General features: G+C 44.7%; 1 protein-coding gene across 19 annotated transcripts in view; it reads right to left on the bottom strand.

The window, feature by feature from the left end:
• MAPT (microtubule associated protein tau) overlaps window positions 1-21,076 on the bottom strand; it is a 112,761-nt gene that overhangs the window by 90,303 nt on the left and 1,382 nt on the right. For 13 of the 19 annotated variants that reach the window (XM_044999213.1, XM_044999220.1, XM_044999223.1 and 10 more), the window contains exon 1: window positions 8,675-9,137. In XM_044999213.1, the coding sequence (XP_044855148.1) occupies window positions 8,675-8,957 (283 nt within the window). In that variant the 5' untranslated portion in view covers window positions 8,958-9,137. Of the gene's footprint in view, window positions 1-8,674; window positions 9,138-11,280; window positions 11,392-18,575; window positions 18,697-21,076 lie in introns of those variants that run through there. The other 6 variants (XM_044999225.1, XM_044999233.1, XM_044999230.1 and 3 more) reach the window with 5 other exon arrangements.

Raw genomic sequence — 21,076 nt, 5'->3', positions numbered from 1 at the left:
TGTGGCCTCATGCCGGTGAGTCATTGAATTGCAACTCACTGGCTGGACAATGGCTAGTGATGGTTGTTTGACACCTGCCCGGGCATTGGTTACCTCCTTTGTTGTTGACTCTGGGGATCTAATATCTGGGTGATACCCCAACTCACAGCATATTTTAGGGACAACCATACAATCTCATAACTTCATATGCACTAATGATATACATATGTAGATAGAACAATGGCTTTCAGCAGATCATAATCTTTCCCCATGATACCTTAACATGGCATGCTTTAGATGAAATATAACAATTATATATAAATGATGAATATCGGGGTTACAGGGCACTCCCCCAAGGTACAGACTGTCTTATACATACTAGCCTAGTCTCCTGTGGGTCTCATTTCCATTGTTGGGTTTACTGTATGGCTGCTGGGTGAGGTGTGGCCTGTGATATACAGGAGATCAGATTAGAAGGACTCGTGGTCCCTTCCAGCCTTAAACTCGATGGCTTTTTTTTAATTAAATGAAAAAACAAACATTTTTATTGATCATTTGCAAGCTACTTTTAGCAAAAAAAAAACTTGCAACTGCGGGCATGGGAGGAGGGGATCAGCCTCCATGGCCACTGAAGTTACCACTGAAGAGATCATTTAGCACCAACTACTTTGGGGGCTCCTTTAGCTTGGCTGTAAATCCCAAAGCCATCCCATCGACTTATGCTTCCTCTGCATTCTTTAAATACTCTGCATCAGAAACTGGAAGCAAAACAACATCATGGATACTAGTCTTCATTATTAACCAGTATGTCAGACTGTTTTGGGGAAAAGATCAGTGGATTGATTTCTGATACGCATGCAGGTCTCGTTTTAGGGAGTGCACTGCAGAGAAAATACATTAAAGTTGCAAATATAGTTTTGAATTTTTTAAAATGTAAGGGACATCTTTGGGATTGGACAGGGGACACTGTCGACACTGAGTCCCTCCCTCCCAACCAATCAGATTATTTTGGGGGTAGAACTGTGGCAGGGAGCAATCTTGGATGAGCAGAGAGAAAGTTAAGCAGCTCTCTGACTGGGAATTCAGCTGTGGAGCAGAGAAAGACACCTGGGAGGAATCTTACACTTTGAGGACAGGAAGGGACAGGGATGGAGTGGGGTTGGCAGACCAATAAGACAGGGCTTAGGAAAAGCATAGAGCAGTGCAAGGAAGTCTCTGGGGGACACAGTTAAGAGGCCAAAGGAAGCCAGAGAGGACTATTGGTAGGACTCAGGAAAGCTTAATTAAGCCCAAGTGAGGAAGTTTCTACCCAGCCATGACAGCAGGCTCTGTTCTGAAGTCCTGATCTACAGGAGAGGGCTCAAATGACTGGGAGACCCAACCCAGGATCAAGCTGGCATGGAGGGAGAAAGAGAGAAGAGGTCAGTTAACAAGCTTAAAAGAAACATTTTCATGGGTTTGGTTGGTTTTGTTTTATGTTTTAATGACAACAGGTTGCTGGGATTTAAAACATTCCCCTGCAGGGTTTCAGCCTGAATGTTAGAATACCGCACAAAGTGAAATGGACAGTACAAGCTTAAATTGACCAGTGTGTTTCCATGGAGCTAATGGAAATGCAAATAGTTAAACAGAGAGGAGTAAATTAGAGAGTTTTAAAATTATTCCTGTGTTAATCTCAGGTTTCATTAGTAACGCGGGTAAGGACATTTGTTTTGTGGGATTAGCCCAACAGTGTCCCTTCTTAGGATTCCGAAGGACCTCAAGATCTTTGAATGAAAAAAAAAGTTATATACCTGCAGAGTTTTAACACATTCACTAGCCCATGTTTCAACACAGTAGCTCTGCTTTGAAAAGTGGACTAGTGAATGTATTAAAACAGGTGACCAAAAAAAATCAGTCAAAATACCGAGCCATGGGAACAGAGATGGCACTTAGATTTGTATTTTTATATTACAGTAGCAATTAGCGGTCCCATCCAAGGTCAGGACCCCACTGGGTACATACATAGACATACTGTAGCAAGTTGATAGTGTCTGCCTCAACATTCATGAAAGTAAGCAGCACTCATCCAAGGACTCCCTACCTTTACAGTCCATTAGATAAAGACAATCCAGCACAGAAGTCATGCAAAACCCTCGACAACCGTTATCTAACAGAAAAAGCAGCGCCAGGTTTTGTCACAGCTACGACTAACAGCTCTTCAAAAATCTCTCTGAGGGTGGGTAGCCCAGCCCGCTCGATGAACAAGTGTGTGAAACTAACCTTCAAATAAATAAATGTATTCTGATCCAGACTGGCAGATTAATCTACACTGTTTCCAACCTGTGTTTAAATGGGAGCAGGGAGGGAAGAGGACAGGGAAATGCCCATTAGAAAAATACGCTTAGCACTCGCCTCCACCCTCCTAAGACATTACTGTTCCTCTTTGCCTCGTGATCTAATATTCAGCCATTCGTAAATGAAAGGAGATTTTGTTCTAAGATTTGGCCTTGGATGTTCCTTAGCAGCGTTTCACCAAAGTAATGAATAGGGGTGCCCAACGCATACATACAGATGGGTGCACACACGCACACAATCCTCCATCAGACAACTCAGTCAGGAATACTTACACGTAGCTGAAAAACCCCAGTGAATGTGTTACGCTAACGTTACCGTCAATGAATACAGGCTTTCAGATGAAAGTGCAAAACAGGCCCGTGATGATAGCAACCCACAATCCAGCTCACCAACATTGTAAAGAGCAGCCCCTCCCCCACTCCTTTAATGGCACTTCTATCTGCACTCAGCAGACCGCAATCCTGAAGGAAGCCCAGACTTCCAAGGGTGGATTTAATTACCACAGTTTAGCAGTTTGCTCTCCTCTCCAGTACTACAAAGTAACAAAAAAAAGTCACCACGTTAAGCCAGAGCATAAAACAGGGCCACAGACTACTAGGACAGAGTCTTCCACAACAGCTAGGAAGTATTCAAACATTTCCAAAAGCAGAACTGATGAGACCTGGATGAATGATAATATAAGGATCTGCCATTTGGTTTTGTAAACATGAAATGAAAAGGGGCGGCGGGTTGTCAAAGCAGGCAACACACACACACACGGCCTGAGTCTGCTCCATATTCACCTTAATGGGAACAAGGCTGGGCCCCTTAACCAGCTTCAGAGGAGCCTTCACTGCAGCTATTTATTTTATTCATTGCTAACCTGACAGCAACCTGCATGATGAGATGAGCAGATCCATGCCCATTTCCCTTCCCAAAAGCCACAGCGGAAGGGGAAGCCAGAGTGTCACCTGTCCAAAAATAGCTCTAAGAAAGAGTCGCTTGGAAACACCGAGACACTGCTGAAATGCTGAACTTGCATTTTACACACTAACAGGGTACAGTGTGGTTTGGTCAATATACCTTTGCCAGGAGGAGGGATGGAATATTGGGAGCAGAAGGTGATGGAGAATAGAGATGGAGAATAGAGGGGGGAAACGAAGCTAACCTTGGTCACAGAGATAGTGTACTGGGGTTGAATAGTGAGGTTGGTTGTTCCTTCTCTTCAGGGGATAATGAGAAGTGTGGGGTTAGTGCCAGAAACATATGGGCAGACAGAAGAGAGGCTGAGAACACCCTCTTTAAAAATCTGCAAAGCCCAGTCCCAGGAAAAGTACATCCAGCCAATACAGTTCACAGTGGCATGCAAAGACACCATTAATTCCCACCTCCCAGCAGCCAGTTGCCCAGAGCTCCTGCACTGAGCTGCCAATTCAGCTTTCAGCCACAGGAGGGCTCAACAGCAATTTACAGGTACGGCACCACAGCACAATTGCAGGCAACATCAAATTTCCCCTCCAGCCCCATGAGGCATGGACCACACGCATTCGCAGGAGACAGAGGGCTTCCCAGAAAACACAGGGTTCCAGCAGCCCTCAAAGCCTCTTCTTTCCTCCAAGCTGTAATTTAGCAGCACAACTGGGGAGAGATGGAAACAGACTTGGAGGGGGGGCACACAGGGGAAGGGGAATGACAGAATTGAGAGAGCCCTTGAGGAGAAGGGTTGGCAGGAGGCATTGACACACCTTCCTAGCAGCCCCAACACAAAATTCCACACCAATATTACATATTTTCAACACAAGAAAATTCAAGGTTCATGTTGGTAATTAGTCAAAAAGTTCAGGAAATTTCATCGCCACCAATGGCTTTTCACGTGGCTGTATTCATGCTTCACTGTGTCACTGGACTTCTCCCTGAATTACATGTACATGTTAAAATTCCCCAATGCAAAAGATTTCTTTAAAAATAAAAATTAAAATGATGAAGTGAAAAAAACCTACTCTGGTCATTACTCCCCAGATCTCCTTTTCATGCTTTCATTTTTTAAACTATTCTTTGCTAACTCAGAAACTTGGTCCATGACACTTAGGATTATTTTAAAATAATCCTAACAAGGACCAAGAGAGCTGATGCTATCAGCACTACTGCTTTGACTGTAAGCTCTTTGGGGCAGGGATCCTCTTTTTATTCTGTATTGGTACAGCAGCTAAAACAACGTGGTGCCTGGTCCGTAACTGGGGCTCCTAGGAGCTACCACAAGACGACTACTGCACATTTAGGCAGCACCCACACTGACAAAATTGGGAACTTTATTTTCCTGAGGTGCTGCTCCAAGCCAGGAACAGCGGCAATAGTACAGAAAGGATTCTAGCATTTTTACCACTCTCTCATCTAATCCACTTCTGATTGAGGTCAGAGGACTTACTGGTATAAATGCTTGAGTCCTGCCTACACTACAGTCTCCACCATTGCTACCAAGAGTGGTGTTGCATCCATTGAGAATTATGGGTTCTGGTTTTTCTAGTGTAACTAAGGTCTTGGACTGTAAACTCTCTGGGGCAACTCTCTGCCTTCTTATGCATTATGGATTTTAACTTCAGATAGGACCATTATAATCCTTTTGTCTGACTTCCTGCATAATAAAGGCCATAGATCAACACTCAAATTCCTGCACAGAACCTAGTGACCTGTGGTTGAACTAGATCACCTCTTTTATGAAGCCATCCAGCTCTGATGTAAAGACCTCAAGTGATGGAAAAAATACACCATATCCCATAGCAAACTATCCCAAGGATTAATTACCCTCACTGTTTCTAATCTGAATTTTTCTAGCCTCAATTTCCAGCCATTGGATTTTGCTGTGCCTTTGTCTGAAAAAGATTAAGGAGTCCTGTAGTATCAGATATCTTGCTCCTTATGTAGGTATTATGTCCAGTGATCAAGTCGCTCCTTAACCTTCTCTTCAGTAAAATGAATAGACTGAACTCTCTAAATCTCTCGGCCTGTTTGGGACTGATGGGCCCTGCTATACTACAAATAATACCTTATAAAAAGATGGAACCTTTGTCAATCATGCTCACTGTAGATCTGGATGGAGCCGTGTGTTGTGGGATCAGCACTCACAATGAATGACAAACATTGTATCCCATCTAAATTTAAACCCTGAAGGCTAAACTAATTTAAGAGTGAGGAGACAAAGGGAGTTCAATAAGGGTGAAAACCACCTATGCTGCAGCTAGGAAACAAATCCCTGCATAGAAGGAAATTAGGGTGACCAGATGTCCCGATTTTATAGGGACAGTCCCAATATCTGGGGCTTTTTTTTTTTTAATATGGGCTCCTATTACTCCCTACCCCCGTCCCGATTTTTCACACTTGCTATCTGGTCATTCTGGAGAAAATGCAAAAGCCACCTTCACATGTATCTTTCTTTCCAAACACCAGCTTTCATGCATCACTAACCCACCAAGGACAAGTGTAAGAAAACCCAACCCAACACTTATCTTTGTACATGGCATGGATTACCTTCCCAGCTATCTAATAGCTCATCTAGAAAAATTCCATGTAATGTACAGACAACTGAACTGCCAACTCAAATTTGTCCTTACATACCGGGGTGGGGGAAAGGATTTTACAAAGTGTTTCCATGGATTTTTATTTTTAAATTCCAGTGGAAAAGGTTTTTAAACAAACATTCCTCCTGTGATTATTGCAATATTTAGAACTAGAAAATGAAGCTGGCTCTAAATAGGAATGAAAATTTACAAGTTCATTTTCATTGTCCACCAGGAGAAAAAAAAAATGTGGAGTACAACTGCATAGTGAAAAATAAATTAGACTTAAGATTCTGAGCTTTTATAATCTAAATTATTAGTAACCAAGGTAAAAAAAAATTCTGTGTGTGTTTTTCAAATTGATAGCATGCTTTTAAATGGAACAAAGTGGATCTCTTTAGTGAGTTTCTTTTCATTCCATTTGAAGAGTCATTAAACAATCAATTTGTATACTGCACAGGTAGATAAGTTAGAGCTGCTATGAAGCATGGTCCATATAGATCGCTAAGTAAAAGACAGCTTAGATCAGTCTTACGGCACATTCTTCTCATCAGTTCATAAATAAGGATCAGTCTTGGTTGCAAATGGAGTTGTGCCCATCACAGGGTAAGCAAATGGAAGGAGAAACCCCCTTTGGAATGATGGCAGCTGCCCTGACTGCTGGGGTTTTTTAATGCAACTAATGTATCTAGAACCACTCCTCTTCCCTACCTCAACCCTCACACTCTCTTAGTGAGCAGAATACAATTAGAATTTGTTATTCCTTGATCAAATAAACTCATTAATCTAGGTGTCTAATCTAGACTAGGTGTGACACATTATATTTACTACAGCAATGTCGGTGCCAATCTCTGTCAAGGGTTTTCCTGTTTGTAAGATGAAAACTCAAAATAGGGAGATGCTCAGTAAGTGAAGGAAAACCACCTTGTGTGACACAATGTCCAGAAATGGGGGAGAATCATGCCCCTGACTAGTGTAATTCTGTGCACTCTGAATGATCAAAAGGTATTTGCAGCGTAAAAATAAAATAGGTAATAAAGGAGATGGCATGTCAATTTCAGCATGCTAGAGAAATTACCTCCCTAAAGGCTAAGAATGCAAATACTGGTAGACAAAAGGATTTTTCCCCCACCTTAACTATAGGGATATACCACAGCCTTCACCCAATCAATGAGAATTGTATTATGCATCCATATATGCTGCCATAGCAGGGGCGTGACCAGATGCCATATAATATACTCAAATTTTTACCAGACCCATTTCAGACAGCTCTTAAGAAAAAGCCCGTAAAGGCACAAAATAAATTATGCAGAAAATCCTAGTGAGGCTAATGTCTCTGTATCTTCCAGAGAAAGCAGACAGAAGTGCAATACCTAGAAGGGATTTGTCTGTCTATTGTGTCCCTGCTCATGGTTGTTACTATCGTTATCAATTACATCAAGTAAGGTGACTGACACTTAAAATACAGGGGGAAAGATAAGGTGCATTTTCCCCCACACTCCAGTGACACCAAGATTTTAGAACTATGAAACGTAAAAATCACATAATACTGACCTCTGCTGTGAAACAAAGCAACGTAATTTAGACTACATGACCCAAATAGCTCTCCTTCTAGCCCTAATTCTATGATTAAAGGAGATGGTGACCATGCACAGAATACCTTTTACTTCTTTAAAAAAAAATCAGATTGTCATTTTAAGTGCCCCCACATTAAACAGGATCCTCTCTGTAATGTTGAAGATATGATGAACTGCAAAATATGGCACCTCAGATGTGAAAAGGAAAAAAAGCCCACCCTTTCTCTCTCCAGATCCACACCTACTGCAGTACCCACAGACAACCTATCATTTGCCATCACCCCCACAATCAAAAGCAGTCTCCCAAACAGGAAACCAAACCTGCCAGCAGGAATGAGATGGGGGCGGGGGGGGGGGGGAGAATGTAGCGAAAAGTAGGAAGGATGGAAAAAATAAAAATTCCCCTATAAAATGCACCTGCAACCCTAGAGCAGCAACAGTGGTTGCAACTTGCAGCAGGGTGGGAATAAAGCATCCGTGTGAATTACATGAAAGAGAAGACGGCTTTTAAGAAAAATCCCTTTGCAATTTAAAAAGCCAAGTTATGCACATAACACGCACATTTATTCCCCAAATAACGCTGCAGCTGAGTTTTAATACACAAGCAAAGGAAACCGTGACAGAAACCTCCATTCCCTGAACATCTCTCTCATGCCACCAAACCCACCCTTTCGGTTCCAGCGGAGACACACCCCTACCCCATTTTATAATGCAAAGTCTTCACTGAATACTGGGGGAGAGGGGGAAAGCAGGTACAACAGAAAAGCACTCTTTTTACTGGAAACTGAAAAATAGATTTCTCTTTTAAATAGGTGGCGCGTTGGGATTTTTCGGAGGCGGGAGGGACCACAAATCTCATATTCTGCAACCAGAAAGCCAGCTGGATTCTGCAAATTAAAAACCTGTACAGGTTCCCTGTCTAGTTTTTTTTTTAAACTATGGTGACAGCAAAGTGAATAATGCAGAAAGCGCACGACAACCCCCCCAAAGGCACTGCACTGCACGCACCCTCCACCCCTGCCTCCCCCCACTCCAAGACCCTTGCAGTGCGCACACCCCCCCAACCCCTTGCATTGCATTGCATTGCATTGCATGCAACCCCCCCCCCGCCCCAAAGCCCGTGCATTGCATTGCCTTGCATCGCCCTCACACCCCACTGCATGCACCTGTGCCCTGCCCCAAGGTCTGCGGGTGCCCCCGCTCCCCCGGGCGGGGTTTGCATTGGGGTGGGGAGTCCAGGGCGCTTACCTGCCGCTGCGGCTGCTGCAGGGGGAGCTCGCCGGAGACGCGCAGCGAAGCCGGGAGGAGGGGGGAGGGGGAGCGACAGGAGAGCGCGCGCGCCCAGGCGAGGGCGGGGAGGGGGGGGCCGCGGGCGCGAGGCGGAGGCGGAGGCGAGTGCAGGCTCCGGAACCTTCGCCGAGAGAGTGCCCGGGCCCTGGGGCGCCGCCAGAGGGAGCAGCGGCGCGCGCAGGCGGACAACGACCACAGCCTCCTCCCCTCCGCGCACTCGCAAGGGGGGGGGGAGGCGCATGCGCCGAGTCGCCGCGGGCGGGCGCCCCGGAGCACAAGCGTACAACGTCCCGAGCCCCACTCACTGACTGGCCCCCTCCCTTCAGAAGCGCATGCGCGAGGCCGCCGCCGCCGCCCGGCTCCTTTGAAGGCAGAGAATGTTTCTCCGGAGGGAACACGCGCCTTGAGGGGGGAGGGGCGGAGAGGCATGAGGGGGCGGGGCCTGAGGGACGGCCCCAGTCAGTAACCCCGCCCCCTTGTTACCCAACAGAGGGAGACTTGCCAGTTATCTGCCGGCCCGCTTTCCCTCAGCCGGCCCCTCCCCCTCCAAGCGACCCCCCCTGCAATTATCTGCCCCTTCCCCCTCCAAGCGCCCCCACCACTATTCTCTGCCGCCTTCCCTCCTCTAAGTGTCCCAAGACACCCAACCTCACTGTACTAGATGCCCCTCAATTCCTCCTATCACCAAACCTAGGAAACCCCTTGGAATTTTAAAAACAGTTAAGGCCATAGCGTAGACTGGGTTTTAGGTAACTATCCATTTTTACCAATTTGGCAAAACTATCTCAAGTTCACACATTGAAATGAAGGCAAACTTGGAACAGAACCCAGGGATCCTGTCTTTTAGCTTTTTGTTAGCCACTAGAGTATTCTTCCTCAATTAAATATATGTAATACAATGGGCTCTGGTTAAAAAAGATCTGATCATGATATCACGACTTATGGGGCATTGTCCACTGGCTTTCCACTGCTATTTCTCATTATACATTCTCTTTTCTGTACCTCCATCAGAAATCTGCTCTTAGATCACATGCTCTCTCTTGATTTGCACCTTAATGATTATCAAAAATCAATAAATACAAAAGTTAACACCTTGGGCTAATCTCATACAATGGGGAGGGATAGTTCAGTGGTTTAAGCATTGGTCTGTTACTCCCCCCCCCCCCAGGGTTGTGAGTTCAATCCTTGAGGAGATCATTTAGGGAACTGGGGTAAAATTCTGTCTGGGGATTGGACTAGATGACCTCCTGAAGTCCCTTCCAACCCTAATTAAAAATAAATTTAAAAAAAAAATCCTCCTGCAGCTTCTCCACTAAATCCAATGACAAAGGATAAGTAATTAAAATAAAAAAAAATTGCCTTTTAACAAGAAGTTTATTTAAACAACAAGACGCTTTACTTGAAGGGAAAACTATCTAGGATCAATGTTTTTTTGGAGTAATTTACCCTTACTTAGACAGAGATTGCTCTACATGTAACAGCTACGTACAAAAAAGTTATAAAATCGTCCTTGGTTTTACAATGATAAAAGAAAAACATTGAAATTATCCAATCAAACGAAGTATGCAATGTTTTTGTTTGTCAACATTGAGAGCAAAATAACTTACTGGAATATAAAGATAAAAGTTGAAGGAGCATGCCACGATGGAGAAAAGGGGTATTTTCACAGAACCAGTTTTTTCCCCCACCCCATCTCCATTCCACGTATGATTCTATGAAAACATACCATTGGCCATTTAGTTAAAAAAAATATGCATTGTGTCTGTGCACATACACCAGTTACTTTATGTACAATAGAAGGAAGAGGAAAAAAAGAGAGAAGAGAAAAAACTATACTGCAGTAGTCAGGATGTGGCTGAACCAAGTCTCATTTTTCTAATTGTGAATGTGTCATCTGTGGGAGCACAGTTCTGGAGAGGAAAGTAGCAGGTTCTCTTTTTAGTAGACTCCTCCTGTCTGCTGCTGGAATAATTCCACTGGGGGAATCACTGTTAAATTCAAGAGCAACAACCTGAGTGAGTTGTCTCTCAACCATGCGATGGAATTTGCTTGTTGCCTATTGGTGTTTTAAAAAAATTGAATAATCATCATAAAGATCCTTTCCTGAACACAAACATGTGCAAAACACTAAAGCTTTGTAAAGTTAGTTTTCCTTATCCCACAAGCCCATGAACTACTGGGGAGCGTGGAGAAAGCAAACGATGGGGCTAACAAAAGCAGCAGAGGGTATTCATCCACGAAAGCTCATGCTCCAATACGTCTGTTAGTCTATAAGGTGTCACAGGACTCTCTGCTGCTTTTACAGATCCAGACTAACACGGCTACCCCTCTAATACTTGCAGGTTGAATGACCCTAGATTGTCAGTACTTTGCCACTACCCCTTTGGAATTTTGCTCCAACATGGAAGTCAAAGGACAACAGAGAAGATCAAAGGGTGCACCTTCAAAATAGAGTTTGAAAGCTTACTAAAGACACATACAAGAAGTTCATAATCTCACACCGAATTCCTAAATTGTACAGACAGATTCCCCAAGTGTTTGTAACAATTAAAGTAGGTACTTAACTTTTTGCATAAGTTGTCCCATTGAGTTCATTCCTTACCAATGTGAGAAGGGTTTAAATTCAGTTCCCTGTGAACAAGCATTCCTACTACAAACAGCTACCCCCCCCTCACATGCAATCTCTGAAGGATGAGCTCATACTACTCTTTCAGTAATTATGAGGTAGTCACTCCTGGTATACAAACATTGGTGCCTCATTGGTGAGACTCCCAACACAGGACTCTCAGATTCAATTCTGTGGTGTTTAGATACTGCTGTAATGATTAGAACTGGGAGCACTGGCTGTTGGGAGTCTGAAAGGAAAGGAGGGGGGAGGAGTTGAGGAGGCTGGGTGAGAGTTACAGAGGGTGCAGCCGCAGATTGGTAAAGAGGTTTCCACTGTAAAAATAAAGTCCTGTTGAAATTTGTTAGTACCTTGACTGGTTGATACAACAAATTCCCAACCAACACACTGCTTAATTTCAAAGAGGAAAGATAGCCCAGTAGTTAGGGTGATAGTACAGGATTTAGGAGAGCCAGGTTCATAGAGTTTAAAGCCAAAGGGACCACAAGATCGTCTGGCCTGACCTCCTGTATGTCATAGGCCCGTAAAACCACTTAGCCACCACCACCATACCAAGCCCAATAACCAAAATTAGACCAAAGTATTACAGCTCTCTGGAGACTGACCCATTACATTCCTTAGGCATAGAACAGGAGGAACCAAGATGCACTGTATCAGAGGGGTAGCCGTGTTAGTCTGGATCTGTAAAAGCAGCAAAGAATCCAAGAATCCAAAAGCAGCAAGATGCACTAACGCTCAAGGCCACTGCCGTGGCAGAGAACTGATTAGTTGAGATGTACCCAGATGATTCTCGGGAGTGACCTGTGCCGCACACTGCCAAGGAAGGAGACCCTCCACACTCCCCCCAATGTTCACCTCACTGCTCTGCCATAGATTCCCCATGTGACCTTGAAGTCACTTAGGCCCAGATCCTCAAGGGTATTTAGGTTCCTAACTTTGTCTCTTCATGACTCAGTTTCCCCATCTGTAACATGCAGATACTAGCACTGCCCTATGAGTACCTAAGATAGCTATAGGGTAAGGCCAACCTGGAAAACTTTTCCTGCAACTGCCCTGACAACTCTGTTATGTGTCTAGGAAACTTGAGTCTCCAGCGCTGCTAAACCAGCGCTGTTCACTAGCATGAACATTTAAGAACAAGACATTTCAGCGACATTGATCTATAATATTGGGGGAGGGAGGGAAGCAACGTTGCTCAGAATCAAGGACATTAACTTAAAGATAGTGATCTTGCATTGCATATTGTAGAAGATCCACACTAAAGACTTCATATTTTCTTCCTCAGTGCACAAATACGATACACATCTTAAACTCAAAGCCAAAATTCAGCCCTTGTATACTTACACAAGGTTCTCATGAGAGCTACATATGTGCATCAGAGAGCAGCTTGGCTTTTTGAAGTGCAGTTGCACAAAAATGTTTCCCCCAGCAAAGAGGTTTGGGACTTTCTTTCCTATGGACACTGGGCTCAGTTCTGACCTTTGGACACTTGTATTGGGAGACGGACTGGTGGATTTAATAGGTCTTTCCCATTTATAAAGTCTATGATTCCTCATAGTAGGGACAAGACTGAGCCTATGAAGTACAGATCGTCATTGCTGTGAGATTAGCATTCCATCTGTTACACAGAGCTGCTACCAAGAGCAATTTAGAGTGGGACAGTGCTTAGAAAAATGAAGTAACCATATCAGTGTTGTCATGAGGCAACTTCCTAGGTATGTAGCAGTTGTGAGGTGGCTGAACTACCTGTCCCGAGTGACTATCCACAGTGTCACACACATGTCAATAACGCTCTGCAAAACATGGGGCTCTAAACAGTCCCCTTAATTTTTATTCGTAAAATTCAGTGTGTGATAATAGTGAGACTATCCAGGCAATGTGTTTGCATCACTTCTCTAGCTGGTACACCATAAGCCTTCATCACTAGTCCAGACATCTCTGGAACTGGAAGCATGCTACAAGAGCACCAGAGATCAAACACTAAGGCACATTAGGGGATCTCTCAAAGATCTGGCAACGCTCAAGGACCCTGCCACAGCACTGAAGCAGCAGGAGGGAGTTCTGGTGATGTCTGGGGAACTGCAGGAGCAGTGCAAGTCCCAGAGTGATTCTGATCCCCCAGTGGAATTAACTCATGTTAATCAGCACATCTCCTGGCACTGCCCAGTCATGGGTACAACATACAAATACTCTCAGAACAGATTTCTTAAAGGCACAAAACCACATGTTCTTAGTTAAAGGTATATTTTAATTACTTCAGTGGAGACTATTTCTTCAGTGGAGTCTTTTTCCACTAAAAAACTGGGTTGGTTAAAGATACCCGTCTCTTCATCCCCAAGAAGAGTAGCAGAGTCTCACTTTACACCCCTGCAGTTGAACAGGGTACTGGCAGCCATCGGGGCAGAAGAGGGACCTGGAAGGCCATCTATTTCCCTTCCCCTACAGCGGGATATGACAATGTCTTTCCTTATCTGGATCTTGGGTGGTTCACACACTACAGTTAATGATGCTCTAAACCAGGGGTAGGGAACCTATGGCACGGGAGCTGATTTTCAGTGGCATTCACACTGCTCGGATCCTGGCCACCGGTCCAGGGGCCTCTGCATTTTAATTTAATTTTAAATTAAGCTTCTTAAACATTTTAAAACCTTGTTTACTTTACACACAACAATAGTTTAGTTATATCTTATAGATTTATAGAAAGAGACCTTCTACAAACGTTAAAATGTATGATTGGCACGCAAAACCTTAAATCAGAGTGAATAAATGAAGACGCGGCACAGCACTTCTGAAAGGTTGCCGACCCCTTCTGTAAACTTTGGGTGAAAAGGATAAGCATGTACTTTTGAACCCTTCTACGAGTCCTACTGGGTCCCACTCAAGGAAGCCCAGCTCTGCATCCACGGGCAGGAAAGTGGAAATACAGCTGGGCAACTCTAAGAGGCAAGAGAGTCCAGACAACTACTGGACTGTCAAAGACAGATACAATTCCTCTCTGTAAAAAATGGGGGGGAGGGGGTGGTAAGTTGCCACTAGAACAGCTACAAATACTTCCTTGCCTCAGTCTGTCCCTGTTCTGAGCAGCCTCAATCATCCCTTCACTCAGATAGAGAAATGAGATCGTGAAGGCAGTTGTAGTTTGGCGAGTCACTTTGATAGGAGCAGGTCACATGACAAACGGTTATTCCTTCCCTTTAAGGGTATCTGGGGACCAAGAGGGAAGTCGTTTTTACTGTGATGATCAGATCTCGAAAGCTAAGCAGGGTTGCGTTAGTACCTGTAAGGAAGACCTCTAGGAAATGCCCACATTCTGGGAACAAAAAGAACGAGGAGGACTTGTGGCACCATAGAGACTAACACATTTATTTGGGGATAAGCTTTCGTGGGCCAAAACCCACTTAATCAGATGCATGCACGAAAGCTTATGCCCAAATAAATGTGTTAGTCTCAAAGGTGCCACAAGGACTCCTCGTTCTTTTTGCTGATACAGACTAACACGGCTACCGCTCTGAAATTCTGGGAACAGTTTCCTCTGCCTCAGTACTGAGCAATCGACTCTACATGGCATTAGGGGTTACTGTGCTGCTCAGAGTGTCATCTTTCACATGAGACACAAAAATCAGTTCATAACCACTTGTCACTAAAGGGCCTAGGATATGTATTGTAACCATATGGCTGTTAACTCTGGTCCACTGGCCAAATTCCAACTTGGGCAATTCTATTCTGTCTCTCTAAATTGCCCCTACGTTTCAAACTGAATATGGAATTTTTAGTTTTTTGTTGGTGTTGTTTTCTGCCGGAGTTGTGACTAGCATAGCTGTGTGCTATTAAAAAGGCCACTGTTTCACCCTAGAAGTAAATGTTAGAGAAAACCATTCACCAGTATCTTTGCTTCCATATTTCAGCTTCCCCATCCATGAAGTGGGGATAATCATGCTGACCTATCTTATGGAGGAGTTGTGCAGCTTCATGTTTTGAAACTGCTTTGAGATCTTGCTCTAGGTACTACAGAAAGGCAAAGATTGACTTATTACAATGACTTATTATAGTTTGCATAATAGGAAAAATTACCATTGACTTCTGCATCGTTCTCTTTATTCTTAGCCTAAGTTCAGCAGGATCTCAAAGTTGTCCTCTGATAGCCAGTCTATAGCCTTTGCAAAATTAATTTGGCGAGTCTCGGTCCTCTGCCTAGAGGACAAATGGTGTTTTTGTGATGTGGCCATTTCAGTGCGAGGAAATAGGTATGTGAAGTGATCCCTGTACACAATGCAATATGGGAAAATGCTTTGGGAGCCTTCAGGATGAAAGGCTCTATAAATGCAACTATTGATGCAATCGTTTTTGTAATAAATTTCTCAAGTTGTTTTTTTAAAATGTAAGTTTCATATGCTGACACTGCACTGTATGTCAGGCCTTGTCTACACACAAACTTGTACACCTCTACCTCGATATAACGCTGTCCTCAGGAGCCAAAAAATCTTACCGCGTTATAGGTGAAACCACGTTATATTGAACTTGCTTTGATCCACCGGAGTGCGCAGCCCCGCCCCCCCGGAGCACCGCTTTACTGCGTTATATCCAAATTCGTGTTATATTGGGTCACGTTATATCGAGGTAGCGGTGTACTAGTTTAGTTTAACCCAGGTGGACGCTCTTTTTTCAGTTGAAGGGTGTTAACGCCTGTTGCTAATCAACCTAAACTAAACCAAAATAAACCCAGCTGAACCCAAAGCTAGGCCTGGCCTCCCTTTAAAAGTTTTGCCAGCATAGCTATTCAGTGAGGACTGTTCAGGGGAAAAAACCAAACAAACCACCACCAAACACACACACAGCCTGAATATCAAAATACCCTCAACTGAGAGCTGTGTTGACAGAAACCCTGGCATAGGCCATGTTATACAGGCAAAAGTTGTTTTGCTGGTACAGCTTATTTTGTTCAGGGAACTGGTATAAGCTATACCAGCAAAAGAGTGACAACAATGCTTTCCTGGTACATCTACACTAGGAGTGTTTGCTGCTATAGCTACACTGGCAAACCCTTTCTAGCACAGACTAGGTCTAAGAGCGTTCCATCCAACCTACCTTTTTCAACCGTTTAAATTACGTTAAACCACTGCAACTCTGGTAGAGTCACTCGCGTCTTGTCTAAAGAGGCCTCGTGTCAGCCACCATGCGAATAACCTCTTTCAACAGTTTTTAGCAAGGGGAAGCAAGATAGAGGTTTCTGAAATACTTCCATCTGCGACTGCTCCTTTTCACTCCCTGCCAGAATCCTTTCCTTAACAGGGGATAGCAGACGATCTCCATGTAACGTATTTAAAAAGGATGCACCTGAGTAATGTGCATATGCCGTCAAAGACAACGTACAGGCCAGATTTTCATAAGAGTTCAGCACGTTGTGCTTTGAGATCTGGTTATAAGTGTCACAGGGGGAGCTGCACACCTTCAAAAGTCTAGCGCCATGACCCCATTGACAATTTGCACCAAGCCTCCCACTGTTGTGCTACCACTAGCAATGGTTGGAATGCTACTAGCGTTCACCTCTGTGCTACCTAGACCTGCTCTGAGCAGGGCAAAACCAGGCTGGATTTCACACTGTATAAACTGTACCAGGTCTCAAGTATCAGAGGGGTAGCCGTGTTAGTCTGGAGCTGTAAAAAGCAACAATGAGTCCTGTGGCACCTTAAAGACTAACAGACGTATTGGAGCATAAGCTTTCGTGGGTAAATACCCACTTCGTCAGATGCATGTAAAAGAAATTTCCAGAGGCAGGTATAAATATGCAGGCAAGAATCATTCTGGAGATAACGAGGTTAGTTCAATCAGGGCGCGTGAGGCCCTCTTCTAGCAGTGAAGTTGTGAACCAGGTCTGAAGCTTAATGCACAATACTTCCACAGGGGGATTTCGAATTTAGCAGCCTTCATTTCCATCAGCTTGGGAACTGGGGATACCACATTTGCAGCCCAAACACAGCTTTCTTGAACTCACAGAATCAATTTACATTTCATTTTCAGAGGAAGGCAAATGGAACAAAGAGACAAATCTGCATTATACCTCTAAAAACCCCACTGAAGCTAAAGGGAAATCAAGGGGTAAAACCTGGTTCCCTCTCAACACTACAGGCTGTGAGCAGGCAGGATGACTAAGCAGAAAACAAGAGCATCAGCAAGGTCTTTTCCTCAAGGGATAAGGATCACAAGAAATGCCAATGTATTGCTCTTTTTTTCTGAGCACCTGTATAAGGAGAGGACAGCAGCTGAGTTGGAGTTAACCTGTTGTTCACCAAAAGCCAGGTCATGCCTTTGCCCTCTGTCTTGTATGTTTCTTGAACGGAGACAAGACCTTACTTTTAACAAAATATTACCTTTAAAAAAGGGGGTGGGGAAGTGCACGGGGCACTGTAGAGATGATATTAAGCCTGCCAGTTGATAACAGAGGCTAGAAGGGCCAGTGTGGTTCTTATTAAAATAAAAATTGCACTTCTAAGTCATTTGTTGCATAGTGCACTTCAATGCATCTAGCACTTCAATGCATCTAGCACTTCAATGCATCTAGCACTTGTATACCTAGAGGAGGCAGTATCTAGTGGTTACACGACAGGGTTGGGGTTTACGAGTTTCCAGGCTTGGCCATCACTGAGAGAGCTTGGGCAAGTCCGTAGGCCTCTGTGCCTCAGTTTCCCCATATATATAATGGGGATAATAGCTTCCTGCCACATACAGGTGTTGTGAGCGTTATTCAATTGAAGAATGCAAAAAAACAACCACCACCAAAAAACACCCTCTTAGTGAAGGTGTTACAGAAGGGCAAAGTAAATGTATCATGAGTTTGGATAGTACACAAAATCCCATTGATTTCCATTTATTCAACTTGGTAGCATCTGACAGTTATTCTCGCTGCTGTTCAATGGCCTATACGAAGCAAGTTTGTGGCATCTCAGTCTAATTTCTGGTGGTGGTTTTTGGGTTTGGAAACTGGCCATCACAGCTGGGATGAGTTATCTCCTTTGACGACAGCCTCCACAGGGAGTCCAGTGACCGACAGGGCCTTCTCATCCCTAGAGATGTGGTCTCTCCAGGTCACAGGGCACTATGGAGAAAGCCTGCATGGAGTTATCTGTTTTGCGGTTAGACACAGGACTTCATTCTCCAGGATTCAAATAGGCGAGCACCTCTTACCAAAATGAGATTCATTACAAAGAAACAAAGCCGCACACTGATCATGCTTACCTTGTAACAGGTTCCTCCAATACCAACCCGACGAATCCTCTGGCTTCCTATTGTTGCCCCTTGGCCAAGTGGTAGCAGATTTGTGGTGTCTTGGAGATCCGTTTCCTGCTTGCAGTGGAAACTAATGATAGGAAGACAGGTATTGTCTTAGCGTATTTTCTTTATCTATCAAGTGTACACAAGTCCTAGGGAGAGGAGTTAAATCCAGCTCTTAAATAAACCAAGCAAGCTCATAACCCAGTACTACCAAGGGGTAGGTTTTGCAGTGAAGAAGCTGTTAGAAGTGTCTGTACATCAAGCCTGATTTTAAAACGGTTTTGAGCACCATCTGCTGTCATCCCTAAATAATGCAACTCTGAATTGGATATCAAACCAGCCCTTCACTTTCTACAGAAACATGCACACCATTTGCCACTTCAGAGTTACACTGTGCCAAATTTGTCCCGAACTCCACTGAAGCTATACCAATGGAGTGACGCTGGAGATTAGTTCACCTCACTAGTTCTAGAGCACTTGCTGTGTGTACTTTCAGAGCTACAATGCCCACACCTGGTGAACGGCTATAGCACAATGGATCTTTATGTTACGTACAAACGATGTCCTAAAACGTGTTGTAAAAAGTATTAAGTGGCAAGACAGCAGGTAATAATATATAGCGTCCGTTACAGAGAACATTGGGGTGCAGGTAGCGTGTGCTGGAAAATGTAGCATCTAACAGGAAGAGAAAGGAGGTGGTGAGGACAAGGGAGAACGTTACCAGTTATCAAGGCTTAAGGTAGGCTGGACAGCCTGGAGTCACAGACCCCTCTCTAGGAGTCCTGGGAGGTTTAGTTGTTGACAAGGGGTGACATGGCCAAGTCTCCTGCTACACTTTCCGACTATGGAACACAGAGCACAGAATAAGCTATCTCCAACATGGGGTGTCTTCCTGCTCTCACTAGGCTGTGTGTCACAAGAAGTAGGAGTGTTTTGGGGGAGGGGGGCTGATCTGAGACCTGCACCTTCAGATTTCAAATTCAGAACTAATCGTAGGGGTTAATTCTGTTTGATTTTCCTTCTGAGATTGGAGGGGAAACAGCCCTGACAGTCTGTTCAGCCCCTTCTCTAGACGGGGATACACACACAGCTGAGTCCCAGCTGGGGCTGCAATACCAAGACTCCAGGAGCCCGGCTAGGTCAGGGAATAGGATACAGGACCTTTCACCTCTAAACACCAGCGCCAAATGTGACCTTGGGGAGAGTCATGTTCCCATCTGATGCCATCTCACTCCACATCCCAGAGGAAGTGATCCCACACCTGCAGACTGACAACTGTCATTAGCTACCCCTCACTTGCAGCCTCAGCTGACACACCAAGGACTGAATGGATCACAAAGAGCGGCCTTCCCTCTCCACCCCCCCATTAGAAAGGACTCCCCCCAAGGCAGGGGAAGGTACATTGGCTGGACACAGCAATCACAAACCCTTAGCAGAAGATAGGGGCATATAGTCCTCCATTCCCCACCCATGTGTGACCAAGCCACTTGCCACCCCACTCGGTCCCACGTGATGCTAACTAGGTTTGAGAAACAGGAGATGAGGGAAGTAGTTCACAGAGGACTCTGGCCAGCTCAGGCAGCTGGGAGGAGCATCTCAGGAGGACACACCACAAAGACATCCTGCTCCATGCATAGAGGCAGGTCCTGAGATTGCCTGGGCACCACTCAGAGGATAGAGTGAGTGTGACTGCATCGCTCAACAGGACTGTCTGGAGCACACTGGGTCCCAGGCCTAGACCCAAGACCAAAAAAAGCAGCATGAGGCTGAGGAACCAGTGAACATTTCCACTTCCCACTCCCTATGAACCTGCCAGTCACCACCTGCCTGATTCCACCGGGAAGCTAGGATTTGGGGCTTTTGCAGAGCTCACCTCCAACCCCAGCCAGCCACAACACATCAGACTTCCAGGGCACACAAGCTATCCCCTTCCCAGGCCCTCCAGCTCTGGAACTTGCTGATCCCCTCAAACTTACCAATGGCAGATACAATCTGCATATCCAATCAGAGCAACGGTCTCAACAAAGCACTTTCTATAAGTCAGACACACACACACTCTCTCTCCAAGCACCAGGACAATGCAGGCAGCTGCGGCAGGAACTTTCCCAACAATTAGCTGCACACATGCAGGAGGTACTACAGAGAGAAGGGAATAGGCCCCTGGTCCTCATATCTCTAGACCAGACCAGACCATTGACCAGAATGAGTCAGTTTCTATCAGCCTAACCACACACCCAGAATTCTCTGACTGGAGCGGGAAATGCTGAACCCTTGGAAAGAAGGTGTCTCTGGAGAAAGAATGGCTCTAAAGCCCTTGTGCTTAAAGAAGGATATAGGTCCCTACCTAGGCAAACAGAGATGAGCCTATAGGCAGATTGAAGAGGTTCTTACAGGAGCTCCATGCCCAGAGTAGGAAGGAGTTTCAAGGATATCCCCTTGGATTGGGTTTATACTCACAGTCAAGA

This window comes from Mauremys mutica, chromosome 25 (assembly GCF_020497125.1).
Source record: "Mauremys mutica isolate MM-2020 ecotype Southern chromosome 25, ASM2049712v1, whole genome shotgun sequence".
NCBI lineage: Eukaryota > Metazoa > Chordata > Testudines > Geoemydidae > Mauremys > Mauremys mutica.
Note: the sequence above shows the minus strand (reverse complement) of the source record. Positions and strands in the feature narration are given on the sequence as shown.